Genomic DNA, 24,541 nt, shown 5'->3' on the forward strand with positions numbered 1-24,541 from the left:
TCAGGAGGATTCATTCCATTAAATGTGGGTAGCTTGTACTGTTTATGTGTGTGGGGGTGGTCTATCTTGAGCAATGATGGCATATTAATAGGATAATTTGAAGGCAGCCCCTGAATACCCAGACATACCATGAGACTTATCTTCCAGTTGTGGCCTGGGATTACAAGGTTGAATTTTATTTCCTTTTGTCCCTGGTATGGCTCCAAAAGTTTCAAACTTGGAAGATAGACCTTAAGTATGCCACTTAATTTCATGAATCCATGGTTTCTATCTCCATAAACTGGAGATAATATAATAACCATAGGTTGTCACAATCAAATTATATGAAGGGTAATCCACAGCTCCAATTCTGCATACTGAGTACTCGATAAATGGATGTTTGTTCTGTTTAACATGTCACTCCCACACATATTGATACAATCACTCCACAATATATCATATACCTCCTTGAAGCCAGGAGCTGCTGAAAACATAGGGGATTCTGGGGGGAAACAATAAAAGAGAAGCCCCTGCTTTGTTGAAATTGGCGTTTTTCTTGAGAAGACTAAACAACTTCATAGGGGACTTCCCATTAATGTGTTTTAGTAAACTATGATGAAGTTAAAGAGTAAAGATGTTTGAGAAGGTGACATTTGAGTTAATGCCTGCCATATTTGAAGGACCTTCCTAGCCTGTATGAATAGTATTTTAGGCAGGTTCACGGGCCTTGCGGGCATAAATGAGAGGTGTGTAAAAGTCAGGGTGTCTAGATGGAGTAACTGAGACATGAGGGGTAGGGTATGTGATAGGTGGACTGAACCAGGGCCTTGTATAGGAAGGCAATTAGGAAAGTCTGTAACGGGTCATTTTTGTTAAACAAAGGGTGCATATATGATATGATGTCTTCCTTTTCATTACATTTGCCACACACCAATGTCCATTGTAAGAAAATAAATTATGTAAGAAATTTCTAACCAGTTTGTCTTGTATCGGAAGCCAAAATCAAACTAGATATTGAATATCAACACCAGGAAGGGTCCAAGAGACCACAGTGACCCTGCCATAGTGATACTAGGACACAGAAGGGGCTTGCCTGCTAAACATACAGGGGAAAAACTGAGAAAGCTTCTGTGCTAGGAGACACTAAAAACTGAGAACAGAGTGTTGGGCACCATTGGCTTACACCTGTAAGGATCTCAGTTTGAAGCCAGCTTTGGCAAGAAAGCCCATGAGACTCATCTTCAGTTAACCACCAGAAAAGCTGGAAATGGAGCTGGGGCTCAAGACCTGCCCATACCTGTCCAAGGTGCTGATAGCTTGTGTGGGAGCAACCTAGCAGATCTATCTCTCCTATTGTCTCTTGAGTTGTGAGCGTCTTTCTTATACAAGGTCTACCAGGATGTTTAAAAACTGCCCTTTTCTGATATCTCACACATAGAGTTTGGTTATTAAAACTTTACGCATTGCAGAAAGAGAGGACAATCCTTTCTAGACATTTGATCATCCCCCGTGTGCTACATATTCATATAAGTACAGGCGTGCTTATTCCAGCTATGAAGCACTCTCTTTCTTTTCCTTTTCCTGTGAAAATGGAAATCACATAGTTATTCTTCCCACATTCTTTACCTTCGTTGGGATTTCAGTGAAAAGTTAATTACTTCTGCCTTTATCTTCAATAAAAAATTAACACTTTTGTAATCTACTGCATGTCATCCTGTTATCTGATTTTATATTAAAGTCCTTCAGTTTTCTTTTTAATCCGAGTTCTATGAATCTTCAGAGCCACCGTCATCATTCACACTCTTTTCCACCACATACATTTTTTATGATATTGGAATTAGAATTTTCCTATTGGTTATAGTTTATTGTTTTTCATAATTTTAACATCATCTTTGTACATAGCACATAACTGAGTCTCACTTTTAAGCACAACACAATCACTCCTTTTTTGGAGTGTTTAGTGCATTTATATTTAACTTTATTATCCATGTGACTGAGTTTAAGTTAGTTATCTTGCCATTTATTTGTTTGTCCCATCTGTTTTTCCCCTTCCTCTTCCTTTTGGATTATTAATATTCACCAGAGTCTTGGAGGGCTTGCTAAAGCACACCATCATATGTATTTCTTCTGCATGTTATTTACCCCACACCACCTTGTCTCTGTTTTTATTTGAAATGATCAATATTTTTAAGGATTTAAAAGTGAAGAAAGTAAAAATCTTTTATCTTTCCCCACATATTTAAATTCCTGATATTCTTTCATGTCTTTATGTAGATCCAAGTTAATCTAGTTTTACTTTCCTTTTACCTGAAAAACTCCTTTACTGATTCTTATCATACAGGTCTGCTGGTGACAAATTCTCCTGGATTTTGTCTGGAAAAATATTTATTTTGCTTTCATTTTTGAGAGACATGTTGCCTAATGTACAAATGTAGGTTGAAAAGGTATTTTTCTTTTAGCACTTAAACATGTCATTTAATTGTTCTCTAGGTTATATGTTTTCCATGAAGTCATTGACTGTTCTTACTTTTATTTTTCTGAATACTGCATTATTTCTTTCCTCTAAATAACATTTTTCTCTTTATCACTTCTTTTCAGAAACTTGATTATTTGGGTGCATCTTTCTCTAGGAGCTTCATTTGAGATAGTTTCTACTGTTGTATCTTCAAGCTCACCAATGTTATGTTACTGTTAATCACATCTGTGAGATTTTTTTATTTTTAATATCCTGTTTATCTTTAGACGTTTCATTTAGTTCTTTTTATCTTATCTATCAGTCATTTCTGGATGCTTCTATTGGCTGATTATTCTCCTTGCCATGGGTTACATTTTGTGTTTCTTGGCATTTCAGTAATTTTAGGCTGGATACTAGACATTGTAAGGATTATGTTGAGTGTCTGGGTTTGGGGAATTATGGGTTGTTTTCCCATTGAGCCCCATTTTAAACTTTTTGGCAGCACTGGGTTGGGACTCAGGGCCTTTTGCTTGTTAGGCAGGAGTTCTACCACTAAACTACACTTCCAGCCCTTTTTTGCATGGGATATTTTCAAGATAGGGTCTTGCTTCTTGACAAGGTACATGGCTAGAGTATAATCTTGTCTTTTACTCCCCACCGTATTTAGGATGAAAGATGTGCAAAATCTTGCCCAGCTTCTTCTGTGGAGCTCGAGTCTCTTGGACTTTTTTTGTCCAGGCTAGCCTTGGAACCTTGATCCTCCCAATCTCAGACTCCAATGTAGCTAGGATTGCAGGTATGAACCACCAGCAGCTGGCTTATTTGTAAGGTTTTGTAGGGTAGGTCTTATATAGCTTTGGTTTAGTAGTAAGAAAAGATGTATGGGAAGCTTGTTGTAGATTATTAAGGATTTAGTACAATCTTTTCAGAACTTTGCTGCAACTTCCGGCTGCCTCCACTAGCCTGAATGCTGGGCTGTTTCTCCTCAGTTTTTAACGAACCCACTAAGCTGTTTGGTTTCACCTTCTCTACACTCTCAATCTGGAAATTACTTCCAGACAGAGAACTGGGGTGTTGACAGTGCTCACCTCATTTGTTTCTCTCAGGGATCATAATCTCATGCTTCCTGCAGCCCAGATCTGAAAATTAGTGTTTCGCATACAGTTTCTCCAGTTTTCTACTAGTTTATAATGATAGCAAGACATGAAATCTGTTCCTTGTTATATCATCCTGGCCATACGTTGAAAGTTCTGTCCACCCCTTATAACTTAACATATTTAATCTTATTTAAAAGTCATTTCTGAAGCAGCTGGATTTTGTGGTCCTAGTGCTAGCACTTAAATGCTTCTTTTCACTTAACTGTGGGTTGAACTGAGTTGACATTAGAACTTGTTTCTTTGAACTCAACAACAGAGGAGGCCTATGATGGCTCAGACAATGTTTCACATATTTTATTATTTAGAAGAAAAAGGTTGCATGTATGTATTATCGATCTTTTATTTGGCAACATGCTGTTTGAAGGTCTTTTCTTTGAGCCTTTCTTTTCCAGACATTTTTTTTATCAACTTTTCATTTTGTTGAATGATTCAAGAGCAAAGTTTTCATGTGCAACTGACTTTCACCTGGCAAATTTATTTTAGTGGGGCATGGCTTTTAAGTGCCTCATCAAGGGTCAAGAAGCCTTGGTTCCTACACTTGGTTCCCTCTCTTTTAGTAGCCTGATCCAGTTTTGTTTCCTTGTACAAGGCTGGAAAGGGCTTCTTATCTCCTATTTGTTTGTTTGTTTTGGTAGTACTGGAGTTTGAACTTAAAGCTTCCCACTGGCTAGGCAGCTGTCCTGCTGAGCCATACCTCTAAGCCTGTTTTTTACTTGTTATTTTTAGGATAAGGTCTCACTTCCCACCTGGCAAGCACCCTAGCCATAATTCACCTGCTATTGCTGGGATCACAGGCCTATGCTGCAACATCTAGCTTCCTTTCTATGAAGACAAAATCTCATGAACTTTTCTTCCCCAACTGGTCTTGAGCAGTGATCCCCACCTCCCAAGTAGCTAAGATTACAGGCATGAGCCACAAGTACCTGGCTTCGCTTCCTAATTTTTTCTGCCAATATTGTTTTTAGCCTTCCTGTACAGTATGTACTTTGACCTCTTCAAGGCTTCCTGTGAGGGAGGCCTATGGTCAGCCTGCCTTTTTAAGAGCTGGTCTCCTTGCCATAGGTTCTCTGTGGCTATCTTTGGCTTCACCAGGACTGGCATTTGTTTGCTTTATTTTGACCCCTCCTGGTTGGCCTATATTAATTTGGCATCACCTTACTTTCCCATTGTTTGAGTTAAGTTTTCTTAGGCATATCCATGCCTGGCTTGCATATGAGAAAGGACCCAACAGGACTTACAAACTGGGAACAGGAAATCACCATTCCCATCACAGGGTACCCAGAAATAGAGCTGTTGTCACTGATAGCTTTTTTTCACTTTCCTTAGCTCCACCTGCTCCCCAAGGTCTTGCTCTTACCCAGGATGGAACCCCAGGAAACCAGGTCCTGGCAGTCCCTCTTGAGGTGCCCGAGGCCCAGGTGAGCTGTACTTCCCTCTGCCTTGCTTGGGATTCTGTCTCTGCTTCCTGATTTTGGCCATAGCCTCTGCCTCTTGCCCAGCATGGCATTCAATAGTGTGTGAAGCCCAGCTTTTGCCTCCATTTATTGTCCTCTGTTTCTCTTCTGAAGGCTAAGAAATCGATGCCCACAGGACTTTGAATTCCCATCCTAGAGGTGGGAAAGCTGAATTTCAGAATGGGAACATGATTAAACTGAGATCCCTTGGCAAAGATAGTAGGAGGCCAGGGCTGGGCCACCAGGACTTCTTGAAGCTTGTAGTTGGATCCTCATGTTAGCAGAATACACACACACACACACACACACACACACACACACACACACTCACTCACTCACTCACTCCAGGCCCTCACCTCTTGCCATTAGCACTCCTTGTGACACCTCAATCTCATTGCAGACTAAATGGAAAGACTGATTATTCCTGGAAATTCTTTCAGGATTTGGTGCCATTTGATGTGGCATGGCACTTCACAAAAAGGGAGTGGTTGAGTCTGAACCCTGAACAGAGGATGCTGGCATATTACGGGAATGTGACCTCCATTGGTAAGGATGAACTGAGCCCTTTCCCAGGTTTGCTGCCTCGTAGGAGTGGAGTAGGGACAACCCCACACTGCCTCACTTGTCCCTAGGTAATAGAGAAATGCAGAGGATCTGCCACAGTAGACATCTCCAAGTTCCCCAACTCCTCATGGCACAGAAAGAGCCCCCTTGCAGTCTTTTATTATAACAAGCTTCTCACTAGCATTTAGAATACTTTTAATTTAATATATTGTCCTTGGATAAAGAATGAAGTAGATAGTAAACAAATAGAGCAGATACACCACTTGATCTTAGCTGGTAGGCTGAAAAGCAGTTAGGATACTTTCATTAGCCCATGGATTCTATGAATTGTCTGGCTATTTGATTAAAGTTTATTGTTGAAAGGAGTGGACAGGATGAGACTCTGCATGTGTGAAGGGGAGGTACTGGGAAGAAAGACTGTTGGGAGTAGCAGAAGTTCCCAGATCTGAGACAAGCATGAGATTCAGTGTGTGGGCACTGGGAGTAGACAGTGGGAGGCCACCTACCATGTCCCACTGGAGCCTCCCCAAGAGAGCCTGGAGTCTTGCCTTCCTCCAGTGCTCAGTAGGAGCTGGGAACTACATTTGATCTGCATGAATGTCTTGCCTAGAGTCACAGCCAGCCAAGTCTTTGAGGACTTGAAGGGGTTTTCCCTTTGAAGCCTTGCCTCTATTCTTTCTTCTGATGTCTGTCTCTTAACCCATTTCCTTTTCCACAAGCAGGAGTTCCTGTGTTGAATCCTACCTTGGTCTCACACCTGGCACAAGGACAAGTACTGCTGGTCTCAGATTCATCCCTCGGCACAGGTCAAGCTAAACATTCCGGTGAGTGAAAAATAACCCAAAGAAGTATGAGGAAACTGGGAGGTGGGGAGGCACAGCTGACTGGTCTTGGGTTTGGTTTAGGCCTAGAGGATTGATCTGAGCTGCTGTAGTTGAGTTAATCTTGGACACATTAACTGAGCTGATGGGAGTCTGAGATTCTGTTTGAGAGCCCATTTGAGGCTTCAGGGAGGGATGTGGCTGCTCTCCCAAAGGGAGACCTCCTTAACACCCCTTTGTGTAGGCAATGTCCAGCGTTCAGGTCCTTTAGTCCTTCCCCGTGTGCTAGTTTCTGGTGGCACCTAGGTTCAAGCCCAGTGCTCAGCAGCTTGATTGATAGAGAAAGGCTGCGTCCTTCCTGCACTCTTTGCAGACTGCAGTGTTCCCTACTTATCCTTGCAGAAAGCACCTCTGTGACCCACCAGCTGACAATGGGAAAAGAAGGCCAGCCTCAGGAGACGGCCTCCACGAGCTACCCCAGGACCAGTGACCCCGGTGCTGAGGTCAAACAGAATGGGGACTTGGATGGGAGGGAAGGGAGCCCACCAAATCTACCCATAGAGCACCATTTTGCATGTAAAGAGTGCGGGGACACCTTCCGGCTTAAAGTGCTCCTTGTTCAGCACCAGAGTGTGCACAGTGAAGAGAAGGGCTGGGACTGTGGTGATTGTGGGGAAGTCTTCAGGAAGGTGTCAGAATTTAATGAGCACAGGAAAAGCCACGTAGCCAGCCAGCCTCGACCTGGCCCCAGTCAGGCCCTGGAAGATGTCATTGAAAAGAGGGAGCAAATGGAGAGAGAGGCCAAGCCCTTTGCATGTGAGGAATGTGGGAAAAGGTTTAAGAAGAATGCAGGCCTCAGTCAGCACTTGAGAGTGCACAGCAGAGAGAAGCCCTTTGACTGCGAGGAGTGTGGCCAGTCCTTCAAAGCCAACACGCACCTCTTTCAACACCAGAAGCTTCACACTTTGGAAAAGCCCTTTGCCTGCAAGGCATGCAGCCGAGATTTCTTGGATCGTCAGGAACTTCTCAAGCACCAGCGGATGCACACAGGCCACCTGCCCTTTGACTGCGATGACTGTGGCAAGTCCTTCCGGGGCATCAATGGCCTGGCCGAGCACCAGCGCATCCACAGCGGGGCCAAGCCCTATGGATGCCCGCACTGTGGCAAGCTCTTCCGGAGGAGCTCGGAGCTCACCAAGCACCGGCGTATCCACACAGGTGAGAAGCCCTATGAGTGCAGCGAGTGTGGCAAAGCCTTCCGGCAGAGCTCCAGCCTTCTGGAGCACACTCGCATCCACAGTGGAGAGCGCCCTTACGTGTGTGGCGAGTGTGGCAAAGCCTTCCGGGGGCCCTCCGACCTCATCAAGCATCGGCGCATCCACAGTGGACTGAAACCCTATGAGTGTGACAAGTGTGGCAAGGCTTTCCGGAGGAGCTCGGGCCTGAGTCGCCACCGGCGGATCCACAGTGGGACCAGACGCTGCGAATGCAGTAAGTGTGGCCGTGTGTTCAAGAGGCGCTCGGCCCTGCAGAAGCATCAGCCCAGCCACCAAGAGTAGACATGCCCGCACTGTGAGAGGAACACCTCTGGTTCCTAGAGGCCATGGCAGAGTCAAAGGAGATGAACTGTTTTGTACCGCTTAACTCTTTTAGTGTCAGAGAGGTTGAGCCAGCTTATACTGCCACCAGCAATTCCTAAGTGTACACATTTCCATTCTGCTCATCAAGAGAAGCTTTGCCGTTTTTACTTAGCTTGGCTTGTTCACCTGGCAGAAAGTACTGTCAAGGTGCTGTAATCGTCATGTCCTGAATGAGAAGGGAGATCTGGATGTAGGAGCAGGGAAGGACTGGAAGTGATCTGTTCCAAGCTCTGCCCCTGACAGAAACAAACACAGGTGCCTGACCATGGTATCAATCTGATGTGATCCCACCCTTCTCTAAGAGAAGCTTGCCCCCAACGCTTTTTGGCCTACTTGAGTTTATACATTTTTAGGGATGTAAACAGAGCACTCAAAAATCTTAATATTTAATTTATTAACTTACTTATACATACAATACCTATTGTAAATCACATCCTATATAGAATAATATATTAATTCAGAGAATACTCCTTTTTACCATGCTAATTTTGTGAAATCATTTTATTCTAACTCCCCTCATGCGATTTTGAACTCATGGTCTTTGCAGACATGAGCATGAATCTCTTTCGGTCATCACACAAGTTTTAGAGCACAGCCAGTCCCTCCCATTTGAAGCCTGTGTGGTAGCACTGTGACAATCCCTCATGAGACTCTCACTAGAAATTTCCTCCGAAGCCATAAGAACATAATCAGATAGTATTAAGACAGCTCCTATAAGTGTAATATAACCACATAAAGTGGTGCTTTTTCAAATGACCTTTTAAAGGATATTTTTTTAGCCTCTAAAACGTTAGTCCTAAGCCACACTCCTAGTAAAAGTTACTGAATTAAGGTTATTTTCTGCCTCAGTGTTTCTTAAGCCAATTCACGCTGGTGACCCCTATAGACATCCCCAAATAAGAGAGGCATCTCGGGAACTCGAGAATTGGGTGACAATGCCCCCTTGGAAACAAGAGCCTCTCCTGTTATCTAGCCTAAATGGTATTTCTCCAGTCCTCCATTTGCTGCTCTGTAAAGTGGGCAAGCACAGCACCGACCTCCTAATGTTATTATGAGGACTGCCATCAGCCCTGCAGAGCGCTGCACACACCAGCACGGAGGTACACTCTAAGTGAAGGCCACAGTTACTGCTGTCATCCTACGGCTCATTAGTACCAGAACCGGGGATGGATCTCGGGCCTCCTGCCTACTAGTCTCATCTTTCATGCAATGACCTCAATACTATTCCGTTTTCTTGCATGCAAATTGGATGTACATCTCCTTTGACTCATTACCAAGTTCCCTTTGGATAGATTGACTTTATAGAACACTTCTTTGTTGATGGCGATGTTCTTTTCCAATTTTTATTGCTCTGCTCTTTGTAGCGCTTCTATTATATTTTTGTTGTGCAAGCATTTGTTTTTTTATCTATGTCAGCATTCATTTTTATCTAAGTTGTGGCTGTCTTTGCTTCAGTACTTAGATATGACACTTTCTTCTAGAATTTACCTACAAATGCAAAGTTGAATCTCTTGTCCACTGGAAGGTACATTTTCCAGGTGGGCAATCAGGATGAGAATAGGCCAGAGAAGCAGGCACATTCCTCATCGAACATGCAGACTGTGTACTTCTGTGGGTGGTACTCGACTATCCAGCCTGGGCCCTGGAGGCACTCTAGAGACATGAGCATCACGTGCTGCCCAGAGCACACCTGAATGCTTGTCGATAGAATTCTAGCCACCAACGACAGGGCTTAGTCTCACCTACACCAGCAGGATGCTCTAAACTCAAGTCTGGCAGCAGCTGCCCCATCCTTCAAGCTCCCAGGAGCCTTGGCAATGCTGGGCATGGACTTAGTGACTGAGCAGATTTACTTAAATGAGAAATATCCCAGACACAAGACGATTTGCTTACCTAATGTCATCACATGGACGACATCCTTCTCTCGGTGAGTGACTCTGGAAAGAAACACCAGTTTAGTGTCTTCTACTTTGGACAAAGAGGGAGAAATATGTCCACATGTTCCGGTATTACTTCCTGCAGCCAAGAGAGCAGAGGCCTGAGGAGGAACTGTGTTTATCCAGTGGCCTCCTTGTCATGCTGATATGAGCTGGTTGTACTGGGCCTGGGCCAGAATGTGCAGTTGTCATGCCCAAGAGGGGCGACAGAGTAAGGTTCTGGAGGGCAGTGAGGCTGTTCTCACAGTCTGTGTGGCCTAGAAAGAGAAGCTGGTCATGCTGATGTTGGTTTGTCACTTGGGATGACAGCATCCCACAGATGAAATAGCAGCCAGGGCTGGCAAATAAGCTGGCCACACCAGGGCTGTGGCATCAAGTCCCAGCAGCTGTGCCCATGGGGAGTACTAGAGAACTTGGACAAGAAGTATGGCTTTCTGACAGCCCACTGAAGGAGGTGCAGGGCTCCCAAGTGGGTATAATCTGGAAAGCCTTACTGGACACCATTGTCCCTAGGGCCCCTGTGGCCCTATGGATCATCTCCATCCTGACCCACAGGCTGGAGGGAATCCAAGAGCCCTTGTTTCATACTAATTCCTTTTGCTCTCTGGACTCAGTGCTTGCATTTTTCTCCTACCACCTTCATCTTTTTGAACTGTTACATGTTTTGTACACTCATCATTGGGGAAGAAGTGTTGGTGTCTATCAGGGGAAAACCTGCCTCCTTTGCCTTGAAGGACAGACTGCTATTTCTTGCTCATTCACTTGTCATTTGTCAGGGATAATGAAAGGTCCCATTAGAATCTAGACTAAAGCATAGCCTACCGGTCATTACTCCCAGCCAGGTCATGGTGTCTTGGCATCCCTTTCTACCTTGCTTTATTTTTTGCTAGTTTTGGTTTGATTTCTCTTAAATCCTTTTTCAAAGTTAACACTAAAGATCATTTTTTAAATATTATTATTGCTGGATAAGCTTTTCATCGTGTTGGTGGTGAAATCCACACTCTCTCCAAATGTAGCCTGTGGCTTTAATGTGTTCTGTAGTTTCACCAGGTATATCCTTTGCTTCAGGACACATAGCAATGGGTTTTGTTTTTTAATCTCTAGGAATACTGCTACATCCTTTCCAAATGTGAGCAAGCTTCCTGTTGTGTGTATGCTTGCCTATGCATTCATATATCTACCTCATTGCATTTTCTTTCTAATCACATGTATTCTTACTGTACCACAAATGGAATGCTTTGAGATTACATGGAATTCTAGCACTCAGTAAAAATACATCCTGTTACTACATTAAAAGAAAGAGGCCTATCTGGCTCTGGTGGCTAATGCCTGTCATCCTAGCTACTCAGGAGGCTGAGATCTGAGGATCATGATTCAAAGCCTGCCAGGGCAGGAAAGTCCGTGAGACTCTTATCTCCAATAAACTACCAGAAAACCAGAAGTGGCGCTGTGGCTCAAGTGGTAAAGCACTTGCCTTGAGCTGAAGAGCTGAAGGACAGCGCCCAGGCTCAGAGTTTAAGCCCCATAACCGACAAAAGATAAAAGAAAGAGCGCTCTATTGTTGGTTTGTTTGTCAGTCTTGGGACTTGAACTCGGAGCCTATGTGCCATCCCCAAGCTGTTTCTATTTAAGGCTAGCGTCCTACTATTTGAGCCACAACTTCACTTCTGGCTTTTTAGTACTTAACTGTGGATAAGAGTCTTAGACTTTCCTGCCCAGGCTGGCTTCAAAACACAATCCTCAGCTCTCAGCCTCCCATGAATAGCTAGGATTTTATAAGTGTGAGCCACTGGCTTCTAACCCCTCCATTGTTTTCATTACAGTTTTGGGTCCTAGCTGAAACTTTTTAAAAAAGAAAAAAATCAGTTTGCTTTTTTCAGGAGGGGTGCACTTATGATTAACTGTCAGTTGGTTGTGTCATGCCGATTCATGCATTCCTGGAAAATACGATCACAGTGAGCATCTTCCATGATAGTGCATTGTGGGTGTTTGATTTTGTGCTTGCAGTGGCATGGCACCTGCCCCGCCTCCAGCCCGGGGCTGTGGCCTTATGTGCCATGTGACTAGCTCTAGTTCACACTAATTAAACCAGAGCCAACACCTAGTCCAAGGGCAGTCGGTAGTCATTGGATGTGGCTAGAGATGATGGACTGAGTCTGTCAAGTCTGAAATAAAAAGAAAATTGGAGCTTCTGGTTGATTTTGGGACTAGAGAGAGAACCACTTGCATTTTTTGAGGAATGGCCCTTGTAGGTGGCACCAAGTCGAAGGTCTGTGGGCTCCTGCTGGACTTCCCAGCACTCCTTTCGTCTCACTGACCTGAGGGAGGACTAGCTTTGCTGGTGTCTACCCTCATTGTTTCATATGTGTTGCTACTATAGTCTCCCTTAACCTGAGCCAGCTTGAGTGGGTCTCTGCTTTTTTGCAACCTGTCCAAAGCTAATTTCATTTGACTATTTTTCTGCTTCCCAAGAAAAATTACATTGCTGGAATTCCTTTTCAACTACCCGGCTAGCATTCCTGACCAGGCCCACCTGACTGTCATGAACACTTGTTTAAATGTACTGTATTCTGTTCACTAGAATGGGTGAAAATCTATGCCTTCTAGTCTCCGTGAGTTTAACACGTGAATTTTTCTGCCCAAATATTGTTCCTTTCCTAAAGCCATGTTTGGTCCAGATAATGAGTTCATCACTGCCTATTCTGTTCTCCATTTTAGAAGTGTTTTCCCAGCAAATTGATCAGAGTAGGGGATTGATAACTCCTCTGTTGCTAGTCTGCTTACATTCTAGAGTTCTCATTGCACCTGTCTGTATATTTACTTTCAGAAATAGAAATAGTCTCTTCAGACTTGACCATCAATGTTACTTGTATATCTCAGAGCAGTTGATATGTCCACCTGCGACAGTTTGTATTTCTGTTTTGGGCCACTGTTTTTCTTGTTCCTCCACAACTTCATTACCTTGTCTGTTTTATGGTACTCACTAGAATCAGCCTTGCACTAGAGCTGTTTGTTGATTTGGCTTCTCCTATCCCTCCCCTCCTGCCCCATCCTCCACTTGTTAGATTGTGAGCTCTTAGAAGACAGGGGTTGCCCTTCTACCAAATCTAGCACAGTGCCTTGCATTGAGTAGATTTCAATAAATATATGTTAAATGGCATTGGTCCTCCTTGGCTTGTGTTGTCAGGACTTCATCAGTTCTCCCCGTTGTCCCTTCTCTACTCCATGGAATTCTGCCTTTGGAGAACTGCCCCCCCCCTCCAGGGTTTCATGCACTGTTTTGGTACCCACTGGGACTGGCTATTTTCAGGCCTGCCAAGACACCTGAAGAAAAGAGAAAGCACTCTTGATGAGGTGTCAGACAGGTTTGCCCAAAACTTGTGCTAGTCCTTGACAGAAGCAGTCTTTCACTCCCCCAGGTACTTCCGTCATCTTGCCGAGTGTTCCTCAGGTCTGAATTCCAGATGAAAGTGGAAGATAAAAGCCAAACTTTGGCTTCCTCCTCTAGGGATCAGGAATGGGGCCACAAATGGCTCCTAGAACATTTAAATACAGACTGAAAAAAGAGGTGGAGGGGAGGGGTCAGTCCTCTTGGTTGCCAGGGCTTTTGTGTGCCAGAGGTTGAACTTGGCGCCTAGAAGGCCTTCTGTTGGCTATCTCAAAAGCTAATAATAGGATGCTTCTCGCCACACAACACTAGATTCCCATCACACCCTCCATCCTATCCCAGTTCTACCTGGAGTCCATGCAGCAGGAAGGACAAACACGATGCAAATAAGCTTCGCTTTAATGCACGCTGCATTTTAGCTTGCCTTTCTCTTAAGGAAAGTGAAGGTTCCAGAGCTATGTCTCATTCCAACTTCACTAGTCCCTCTGCATGCTGTTCTGGGCTGGGGCAATGGACAGAAATGTATAGTGGGTATGAGTGTGGGAGGAGGGGGGTGTCTGCTGGGGCTACAATCAGAGCTTGAGATCTCAGCTTTCTCATGGCTGGTACCCTACCACAGGAGCCACCTTCCAGTCCAGCCTTTTGCTGGTTAATTGAAGATGAAGTCTCATAAATCTTTCTTCCCAGCTGAGTTTGAACCATGATCTTCCAGATCTCAATTTCCTGGCTAGCTGGGATTACAGATGTGAATCATCTGCACCCAGGTTCTTCAATGCATTTCTTTCATAAGGCAACCACATAACAACATAGCTCCAGAGTTGTTTTTTTCAGTCAATCTCAATCTAAAATTCCTCACCCCTCATGCTTTTACTGGCCTCTATTCCATAAGCATCTACTGAGTATTTCTTATGTCCTGGGCCCCAGACTCTATCTTAAAGAGGAAGAGAGACAAACATGAATCCAAACTATCCCAAGTGAAACTGTGTAAACAGCCACCAAGCCATGTTGTTAGAATCCCCACACTTTTGTGGGTAACACTTCAACCAAAACAACTTCAGAGCCCGCAGGCACACCATATGAACACATGAGCACCCTCCATCCTCAGCATGCATTCGTTCCCAGCTGGTCCTACCTCAGTGTTGTCCTGCTTCTGTTTGTGTGCCCCAGGCTGTGTTCCAGTTGGCGGCTGCCATGAAGTAAAGTCTTGCTCAGCCTCAAGGGATAGCCAAGTCCAAGTATAGCTCCAAATACTCTGGCTCTGTCCTGAGTGCCAGAGCTGCTTACTGCGTAGGAAAGCCACAATGTGCTTCATGGGGTTCTTCATTTACAAGTCATCACTCCAGCGCCTTAAAGGTGGGCCTGCAGTCAGCTACACTGTGCTTGGATGTTGTACTCCTAGGTCTCTGTCTGTCCCTGTCCTCTGTCTCATCTTGTCACATAAACAACTTCACTCAAAAGTTCAAGTCCTCAAGCCAGGCATTGGTGGCTCATGCTTGTGATGTTAACTACCCAGGAGACAGATCTGAGGCTCACAGTGCAAAGCCAGCCCAGGCTGGAGAGTTATGAGACTTACCTGCAATCAAATACCAGAAAGCAGAAAGTGCTTAAGAGGTAGAGCACTAGCCTTGAGTAGAAAAGCTCAAGGACATCACCCAGGCCCTGAGGTCACGAACAAAGTTCAAGTCCTCTTTGCTGTTGAATCCTGGGCTCCTGTCTGGGACTCCATGGCTCAATGATCTCTGGCACATCCTTTTATTGCAGTATATTGTTGTGGTGTGACTACAAATACCTCCTACCCTCTAGCCCAAATGTTTCCACCTCAGCCCTACCTCTCTCACCACCACATGGACCCTGGACCAACAGAGGTCCATCAATGCCTTGTGTCCAACTTGGAAGGGTCCTCTCCCTCTTTCTTGGGTACTTTGTGCTGCCAGCTCCTGGTCCCACTGCTTGGAGTAGCCTGTACCTCCAGAACTCAACAGACTAGGATCAGTCCTAGAACAGTACTTGGAGAAGGAGTTCTTGAGGTAAATCCACTTGGTCTCACCACAAGGCTGAGTCCTCAAGACATCACAGAATGCTACAGGAGAGAACAGATTCGATGCACAGATGCAAGCTTCCCCTGGGCACCCCTTCTTCAAAGAGTGAAGCAGTGGAGATGATGGGTCATATTGTACACTGGATGTGAAAGGACTAGGCCACACTGAGCCAACTGCCCCCGCCCCTCAGCTCCAGGGACCGATGCTGCTCAGCCTGGTGCAACTGCTCAGCCTGGTGCAGCAGCTCAGCAAGGTGGATAAAGAACTGATGAGCAAATATGTTGAGCAGGGGGACTGCTTACCCAGAGGATTCTGCAGCACATTCAGGTCTTAAGAATGTAAATGGATATGAGAGGCAAAAAGAACTCTTCTCCCACCCCAGGCTGCCTCTTCTTCCTTCCACTGCTTTCCAGGGTTGCACACAAGGAGACCTGGGAAACTTGCATACACCTCATCCTGGTGAGGTGCAGCCCAGGACCTTGGGGAAGGTGGACTGCAAATCTCTGTCTGTGAGAGTCAGGACTATGTGGGACTGAGAGCTAGATAAATGGTGCCAGAGCCCCAGGTGGGGAGGTTCTACCACTAGGAAAGAGGGGCCTGATTTCTGTCTCCCTTAAGTCACCTATTGAAGCTTCCTGGTTGGAGGAGGCACATGTGTGTCAGGTACCTGAGGATAAGATTGGCTCAGAAGTTCCTTGCTATGGTTTGACTATGGTTTGTCCTCACCAGAGCTCATGTGGAGCCTTCATCTCTGCTAAATTTTAGGTGGGACCTAGTGAGAGATTTGGGCTAAGGAAACAGGACACTCAAGCAGGAATTAATGTCTTTCTTCCATGAATTAGTTCTTGCTCCTTGGGGATTGGATTCATTTCCAAGGGAAGCAGCTGTAAGAAAGCAAGGTTTTCAAGCTTTTATCCTTCCCCACCTGCCACTTAGCCTTCCACCTTCTGCCTTGAGTTGAAGCAGGACAAAACCATCAACATACATGGTTGCCCAGGCTTAGACTTCCCAGCTTCCAAATCCATAAGCCAAAATGAACTTCTTTTCCTTGTAAATTACCTACTCTCTAGTATTCTGTAAGGGCAATGAAAAATGATTTATCATCAAAGACAGAATTCTACAAAACTATAGGTCTTTTCCTCCTAGACATTCAGCTTGCTTTCTTACAAGATGACATTTCTCCCTTGGGACTTTATCTGAAAATACTCATGATATAAATGTATTCGAGCAACTAAATGTTCAATTCCATTCAAGTTCCTTTATTAATGTCACAAACACCAGTATGCCAAAGCACAAATCACTAAAATTTTATGAGCACTTTATGACATCATTTACATATTTTATTTTAATTATACAAGCAAAACATGAACAGAGTCTTTAAAATATTAAAGAAAGATGGTCAAGATAAAAGCTTTTTTCAACCATCCATTTGTGCTTCCCAGCTCCCCTTCTGGGACCATCTTTCCTGGCATTTTTTTTTGTCAGTCATGGGGTCTGAATTCTGGGCCTGGACACTGTCCCTCAGCTCCTCACCTCAAGGCTAGTGCTCTACCACTTGAGCTGCAGCGCCACTTCCGACTTTTTCTGCTTATGTGGAACTGGGGAATCGAACACAGGGTCTCATGCATGCAAGGCAAGCACTCTACCACTGAGTCACCTTCCCAGCCCCTTTCCTGGCATTTTTTCTGCTCATTGACATGCAAATGTAAGTAGAAAGCTAATCATATTCTGCAGTGATCAATTACTTCTTTACCTAACTAAGTATGCCCAGGAGAATGTTCTAAACTATACCTTGGTGTTCTGCAGCACATATGTAACAAACTTCATGAACTGGGCGTGGAGCCTCGGGCCTTGCATATGGTAGGCAAGTGCTTTACCACTGAAGTGCATCTCTATCCCTGGCTTAGGGAATTGAACACGATTTCCTGCTCTCCTAAGTAAGTCTAACTTGATTAGGTCAGTCAGCTCCATGCATTCACTCAGGGTGTCAAGTTTTTTGCATCATATTTCTTCTCTGTCCTCTAAGACAGGCAACCCTTATCAAGCCATGATGAAAGATCAGTGCACTACAGACTGAAATTTTGTAATACGTATTAAATATGTCATGGAAATGTTGAGTTGATATGAGAGATTCAAAAAGGGGCTGGGAAGGTGGCTTAGTGATAGAGTGCTTTCCTAGCATGCATGAAGCCCTGGGTCCCATTCCTCACTACCCCATAAACAGAAAAGGCTGGAAGTGGTGCTGTGGCTCAAGTGGTAGAGCACAAGCCTTGAACAAAAAAAGCTCAAGGACAGTGCCCAGGCCCTGAGTTCAAGCCCCAGGACTGGCCCCAAATTAAAGAAGAGATTCAAAGAATGTTCTTTTGATGTCTGGATGAAACCAATCATGGAATACTAGCAAACAGGGACTGTGCTGCAATAATGTGGGTAAAGGGCATTGCCTTGACTGCCACATCACACACACAGCGTGTCCTTGCTGCCTCTCCTTTGAAGTGCAAGAAGAATGGAGCACATTTGGGGCAAGCCCTTTCCCTCCAAGCACGGGAGGCTGAAGAGTGGCCTGCACTCTGCCACTGGTGCTTCTGTCATGCTTCTGATTATCCCTGAGGTGTTCTAACACATTTTGTAAGTGCTCAGCACAAGCATCCACAGGCAGCAGAAAATACCCTTTATCATCACTGCCACTGGAGCACAGATAGACTAATGTAATCATGAGGAAAACACACCAAGAAGGCTAGAGAACTCAGATGAATACAGTAGACCTTGTGATCACCTATATACAGAATCCACAGCAGTACAAAACCCCACAATGGTGCTTGACCAGACAGAGGATGTAAAGGATAGAAAATAGAATTGAGTTCTTTGCAATGACCAAGGTGAAGATGTGAAGCAACTGAAGGTAAGAGCCCACAGGAGGCCAAGCCACTTCTGGGAGCTTTGTGTTTGAAGTCAGCACGTCAAAGACCACTGGCCACCATGATCTGGTGTCCAAGAAATGAGTCTATTAATAAATAATAAATAAATTCCTAAAAACAAAGAGAGAAAATATTAGAAGATCTAGATTTTGGGTGATACTGGGGAGAGTCTAAGGAAGCTGAGGTTTGTTCTAGGTGTGGTCAGAAAGTCTGGATAATTCTGTGATTATCTTGATGCATCTTCTCTGTAGGAGGGTAGCTCTGTTACAACCATAATTGGTAAAGGAGCAGCAATCATCTGTAATCAATCAGGCAAGGTGGGAGTGCACTGTCCTTTTTTAAAATCTGTGCTTGGAAAAAATTATGAAGTGACCTTGCCTTGTCTCACTTTCTCATGGAATAAGGATAGCCTTGTCCGAGGTTGGCATTCTGTGAGATTGCTTATGTCCAATAGAAGAACAGCATGGCCTTGCTGTGAGTGTAAGGACAGCTTCCAAATATCAGAGCCTGTTCTGTTTGTTTTTTTCCTCCCTCCTGGGTTTCTAGTCTAATTATACTTTGGCCAAAGATCATGTTCGCAATGACTTTACCCTCTGAAACATACTACAATCTTCTTTAGGTTCCCGAATGCGATTGCTTTTTGTAAATATTTTATGTATGCCTTAAGAAACTGTGCACTGTGCAGTTGGGTGTGATTTCTATATATGTTCATTTAGATCAAGCTGCCAATTCTGATTCACATCCATATCCTTAATGATATTTTGTCTGTTTGATAGTTACGCATTTGCTTCTGATTACTGAGAGAAATGTGTTAAGTCTTCCAATACCACATTTGAGTTAGCCTTACTAAAACAATGAACCCCTTTGTGATTAACACTCTTGACCCAACTCCCAATTTATGGAGTTCACAAAAATTGTTAAACTACCCTCATGGAGCTGCAAGTATCAAATCCACACTGTGAGAAAGTCTACAGCAAATACATTTCAAGAGAAACATACATAGAATAAACAGGATATTTGAAATATCAGTATATGAGCCTCAGTTGGCTTTTGATCCAAATTGTAAAGAAACAAATGTGACAATGGAGAATTTCAAGTGACTTTTGACAATATTAAAGAACCATTGTCCTTGATGCTATAATAAAAAGCACATTTTAGAGGTACACACAAATTGTAAGTGAAATAATTGTATGTCTCAAAATGATGGAAGAAATTGTTGGAAGATGGCAGTGGCATATACTTTTTATCTCCCTAAATCTTCACATAAAACAGAAAAACAGATGGAAAAAGAAAACCTTCATTGACAATTATAATGCTACATGGGAAGGTTTTCTAATGAGCCCCAAGTCTCAGTTTGTGCATATAAACCACCAACAGTTACAAGACCGGAAGAACAGCCATATCAATGTAGAACAGACAGAAACAACAGACATATAACTTACCTGATATAAGTACAATTTTGACCAATCCAGTAGCAGACGAGCAATAGGGGTCCTTATAAGTGTAGTCTCTGCAAGGATCCCAAACTGACCAGACAGGGCTCCTATCTAGGACAGGATTCCACATGAAGAAGGAACTCCTGGAAGGAAGCTAAAAATGAGAGACTAGATAATAGAGTCAAAAGGAAGAGGAGGTTCAGATAAAAGTGGGCATGGAGGAAAGACTGAGGAAAGTTCAATTAATGTCTCTGTTTAAATTTAAGAAAAATATTTTCATATGAAACATATCAACATAAAATCCATACATTTCATGACAGAAGCCACTATAAAAATATACACAGTTGTGAAAAGGGGGAAGATTCATATCTGTAAAGATAGTGAAGATGCAACAGAGATCTATATCCTCAGAAGTCAGCAAACAGTAATTGCTATTTTGAAATAAGCTAAAAATTAGGAAAATAATGCGATAGGCAGAAAAACTCATAAATCTGAATTCAAAGAACTCAGAAATTAAGTGATAAGACTCAAGGAAAAATTAAAAATACTTTCTTCATTAATCTTAGTGTACTATCTTTGAACTTTCTAAAGTATTTAAATTCTTTGAAAAATTTAAAAACATATTTATTGTACATATTAGTGGAGTTCAGTGTGATATTTCTTTTTTAACAAGGGGTAATATCAGTATTTTCTTGTATTAAGTTCAGAAGAAAAATAATCACAAAGAGAGAGACAGATTTTCCTACAACTACAAAGTTATATATTATGTTTGTAAGAACTTGCTATAGTTTTGCTTATTTAAAAAACAGGATGTTGCATTTTTACATCATTCAGTGTGATATTTCCCCAAAGTAATTATTTCAAAGTAAGAAATGAAGAATGAACTAAAAAGAATACATAGAAAAGAAAATGCATACTAAATAACCAACAAACTAAATAACCACCAGAATGCTTTATGCCAAAAAAAATGGTCTAATACATTTAAGATACACATATTCAGCCGGGCACTGGTGGCTCATTCCTATAATCCTAGCTGCTCAGGAAGCTGAGATCTGAGGATCTCGGTTCAAAGCCAGCCCCGGCAGGAAAGCCCGTGAGACTCTTATCTCCAATGAACCACCAGAAAATTGTAAGTGGCGCTGTGGCTCAACTGGTAGAGTGCTTGAGTTGAAGAGCTGAGGAATAATGCTCAGGCCCAGAGTTCAAGCCCTATAACCACAAAAAAAATACTTATATTCATTTCCTAGGGCAGCTGTAACAAATTCCCTTAAACTGAATAGCTTACAAGAGAAATGTGTTTTTTTTCTTCTCACTGCTCTCTGGAAAGCAGAAATCAAGGAGTCAGTAGGTTTAGCTCCTCCTGGAGGTTGTGAAAGCATCTGTTCTATGCCTCTTGCTGAGCTTCTCATGATCTCTGGTAGTCCTTGGCCGTTCTTGGCTTGTAAAAGCACCTAAGCGTCAGTCTTCATACTCATGTGATGTTGTTCCTGAGTGAACATCACTATGTCTACATCTCCCTTTGTAGATAAAGGCAGCAATCATATTGGATTGAGGGACCACCCTACTTTAGAATGGCTTCATCTCAACCAATTTTGTCTGCAAAAACTTTGTTGTCAATTAAGTCACATTCTAAGAGATAGACAATTATGATTTCAACATCAGGTTTGGTAGGACGGAAGGCATTTCAACCAAAAACACCAAGGAAAGAAAATATGAGCCAAAGATACTTTCATGCAGCAAAATTAAATTTCAAGTGATGTTGTGTTACACTACAGTCAAAGGAAGTAACCAAAGACAACTGTGGACATGTAAAAATGATTCAGGAGCCAATTACTTGGCTAAAGCTTGGGAACTTTAGATTTGGTTAAGAATAATTGCTATAAGGTTGGATGCTAGCTGCTCACGCCTGCAATACTAGCTACTCAAGGAGCTGAGATCTGGAGGAATTCATATGAAGCCAAGCCAGGGCACAAGAGAGACTCCATTCTCCAATTAACCAGAAAACAGCAAGGCTGGAAGTAAAGTTCAATTGACTCAAGAATACCAGCCATAAACACAGAAGCTAAGCATGCCTGGGTCCTAGGGTGTTACACTGAATTGAAACCTTCAGATATGTTTAAACCTGTATTTTTGTAATAATATTTTTTAATTTATAATTGATCACCTCCACTGGATATGAAGAAACTGATCGTAATCTCTAATCTGGCCAATAAAAGGAAAGAATCAAACCTTTTCCTGCTTTTGCTATATGAATTTTACCACTGGGTATTTTAATAGTACGGATGTTTTATAAAAGCAGTCTTGAAATTAATTTAAAATAAAGGCTATAGGTGTGGCTCAGGGGGTAGAGTGCATGCCTAACAAGCAGGAGGCCCTGAGTTCAAAACTGAATACCACCAAGAATAAATAGATAAATAAACAAAATAATCAGAATGTCACTAATTTTCTTCTTCTTCTCCTTCTCCTTCTCCTTCTCCTTCTCCTTCTCCTTCTTCTTCTTCTTCTTCTTCTTCTTCTTCTTCTTCTTCTTCTTCTTCTTCTTCTTCTTCTTCTTCTTCTTCTTCTTCTTCTTCTTCTTCTTCTTCTTCTTCTTCTTCTTCTCTTCCTCCTCCTCCTCCTCCTCTTCTTCCTCCTCTTCATCTTCCTTTCTTCTTCTTTTTGCTCTTTGAAGTAGTGAGGTTTAAATTCAGAGCCACTTCAGCCACTCCATGATGAGGAGCCAGACCCTTGGAAGGAATATGGGGACCTCCAACTCTTTCCTCTCCTTTATTGCTTCCCAGCCTACATGAGGTGAGCAGAATCAGCCAACCACACAGCGATCGTCATGATATACTGCCTCACTACTGGCACAAAGTAATAGGGCCAATTGATCTTGGACTAAAATCATGAGCCAGTAAGTCTTTCTTCCTCATAACTTCATTATCTCTTTAGCACCAGAACAAAGTATTGATGAACACATCCCTCTTCCGGTTCAGATTCAAGGTCACCTGCTCAGAGTATCTCCTCCCAGTTGATGTCTATCACTTGTTTTCTAAAGGCTCCATTGCTCATTCCCTGCCTGCCCTTGCCAGACTGCCCAGCTGAGCAGAGTCTGTAGGCCCCAACCATCTGAATCAATGAAGAGCATGGCTTATAAAGAGGAAATGAGGTAAGGTGAGGAAAAGTGGCCAGCAAGGAGTCTGCTACAGTACTTGTGGCATTCCTTGAACCATATGACCCAAAACAGAATATAAGTTTAGGAAAGTTGGTAACCAAAGCAGTGAAGCTGAGTTTCCTGGCAGACTGGCTCTATTCTTTGCTCATGTGACCACAGAGCTTGCCTCCATCCCTTCCTGGGCAGCCACACATAGGCAGACAACCCTGGCCTGAGTCACAGGACTCTGAGTTAGAACATGTTTCCATCAGCTGAGCTACCACGGAGAACAGCTGTCTTCATCAGCACTGGCTAAGCTCCCAGTCCCATCCCTTCCAGCTGAGCTAGGGATTACAACAGAAACCATCACACATGGTTCCTGGAAATGTCTCCCTCAGATAGAAGAGAGGTTATCTGGACTCCCAAGAGCCCCCAAGGGAGGTTCTCCAGCCAAGCTTGCCCTTAAGGTCATCAGCAGTAACCAAATCAAGACAGGAGAGCCTTTAGAGACGCCTCCAGAAGTGGGAGCCCTGTGGCAGGCAGGGCTATTAGGCTGTAAGTCTCATCTCCCAGGTGGCTAGTGTCTCATTGTGTTGTTTGCTTCTTTGGACCAACCGTGTTGACTAGCTTTTTGGACAAACTACGTTAACTGGCTTTTGGGATCTCAGTGGAGTGGACAGTAGGACAGATGAGTTCTGCCTTCTTTTAGGCTGGATATGAATCTAGTACCATTACTCTTCTTGTAAGCCCACAGAGAACCTGTCACCCACTACCCCTGGGAAGGGGACTTGAAAGTGACCTTCAAGGCCTCAAACAGGCACCCAAGGCCTTCTGTGAGACAACAATAAATGAAGTCTTCTCACTTGGGTCAGGGCCCACCCAGAAGAAACAGTTCACCTTCGCATTGACTTCCCATTTTCCTCCTCCCTAAAAAGGGGCTTTGTCGGGGGTGGCGGGTAGTTGGTGTGTGTGGTGTGTGGTGTGGGTGGCTCTGTTCAGACCCACTGACCACACAATTGCACCAGATCCAAACTTACCTAAAGAAAGGAGGTACTATTTATTGCCTCTGTAAGTTCAGATGAATGTATTAGAAAGGTGTAAATAGAGGATGACCCCCAATTGGCCTGGAACCAAGAAATTAGAAGCAAAATCAAATGATATTTTCCTCAAAAACTAGTGCTCTTTAGAGTTCATCCATGCAGAGCGGGCACTTTCCTTGGACCCACAGTGAGCTGATGGTAGAGTTTGAGCACTTTGGTTTATGCAGGGCTTGCTTATGAGAAATGTTCCTAAAAATAAAGCCCTTAAGCCAGGTTGGGTCCAATAGCCTCTGCTGTGATACACTAGCTTAGCAATGGCAGCACCTGACTATCTAGCTGTCTGAAAAATTACATACATTGAAGTATAAGGGACTTTCAGGGACAGGGATTTCAGAATCCACTGGAAATCAAATCTACTTTGTGGCTCAGAATCACTGTGGGCAACTAGTAATCTGCACATGGTTTTCATTGCAATTCCATCTCCCATGTCAGAGGAATAGTCTGCTGTTGCCATGGTGAATTGGTATTATACTGTGACCTTGATTCTGAGCAGAAATGTACGTTGCCTTGACCATGATTTGCA

At 43.5% G+C, this 24,541-nt stretch overlaps 1 protein-coding gene across 1 annotated transcript; it reads left to right on the plus strand.

Annotated features, from left to right (window-relative positions):
* Window positions 1-4,932: 4,932 nt before the first annotated feature.
* Znf275 (zinc finger protein 275) lies at window positions 4,933-8,557 on the plus strand. Its single transcript, XM_013036828.1, has 4 exons — window positions 4,933-5,009; window positions 5,486-5,591; window positions 6,329-6,433; window positions 6,833-8,557. The coding sequence occupies exons 2-4, from the start codon at window positions 5,558-5,560 to the stop codon at window positions 7,987-7,989; spliced, it is 1,296 nt and encodes a 431-aa protein (XP_012892282.1). The 5' UTR covers window positions 4,933-5,009; window positions 5,486-5,557; the 3' UTR covers window positions 7,990-8,557.
* Window positions 8,558-24,541: the final 15,984 nt, after the last annotated feature.

Source organism: Dipodomys ordii, unplaced genomic scaffold (assembly GCF_000151885.1).
Source record: "Dipodomys ordii isolate 6190 unplaced genomic scaffold, Dord_2.0 Scaffold564, whole genome shotgun sequence".
Classification (NCBI taxonomy): domain Eukaryota; kingdom Metazoa; phylum Chordata; class Mammalia; order Rodentia; family Heteromyidae; genus Dipodomys; species Dipodomys ordii.

Bases quoted from the DNA above. Each gene is read 5' to 3' on its own strand.
- Znf275 (XM_013036828.1), top strand. From the start codon at position 5,558: ATGCTGGCATATTACGGGAATGTGACCTCCATTG. The intron at 5,592-6,328 runs GTAAGGATGAAC...CTTTTCCACAAG, and splicing joins CGGGAATGTGACCTCCATTG to CAGGAGTTCCTGTGTTGAAT. The intron at 6,434-6,832 runs GTGAGTGAAAAA...TTATCCTTGCAG, and splicing joins AGGTCAAGCTAAACATTCCG to AAAGCACCTCTGTGACCCAC.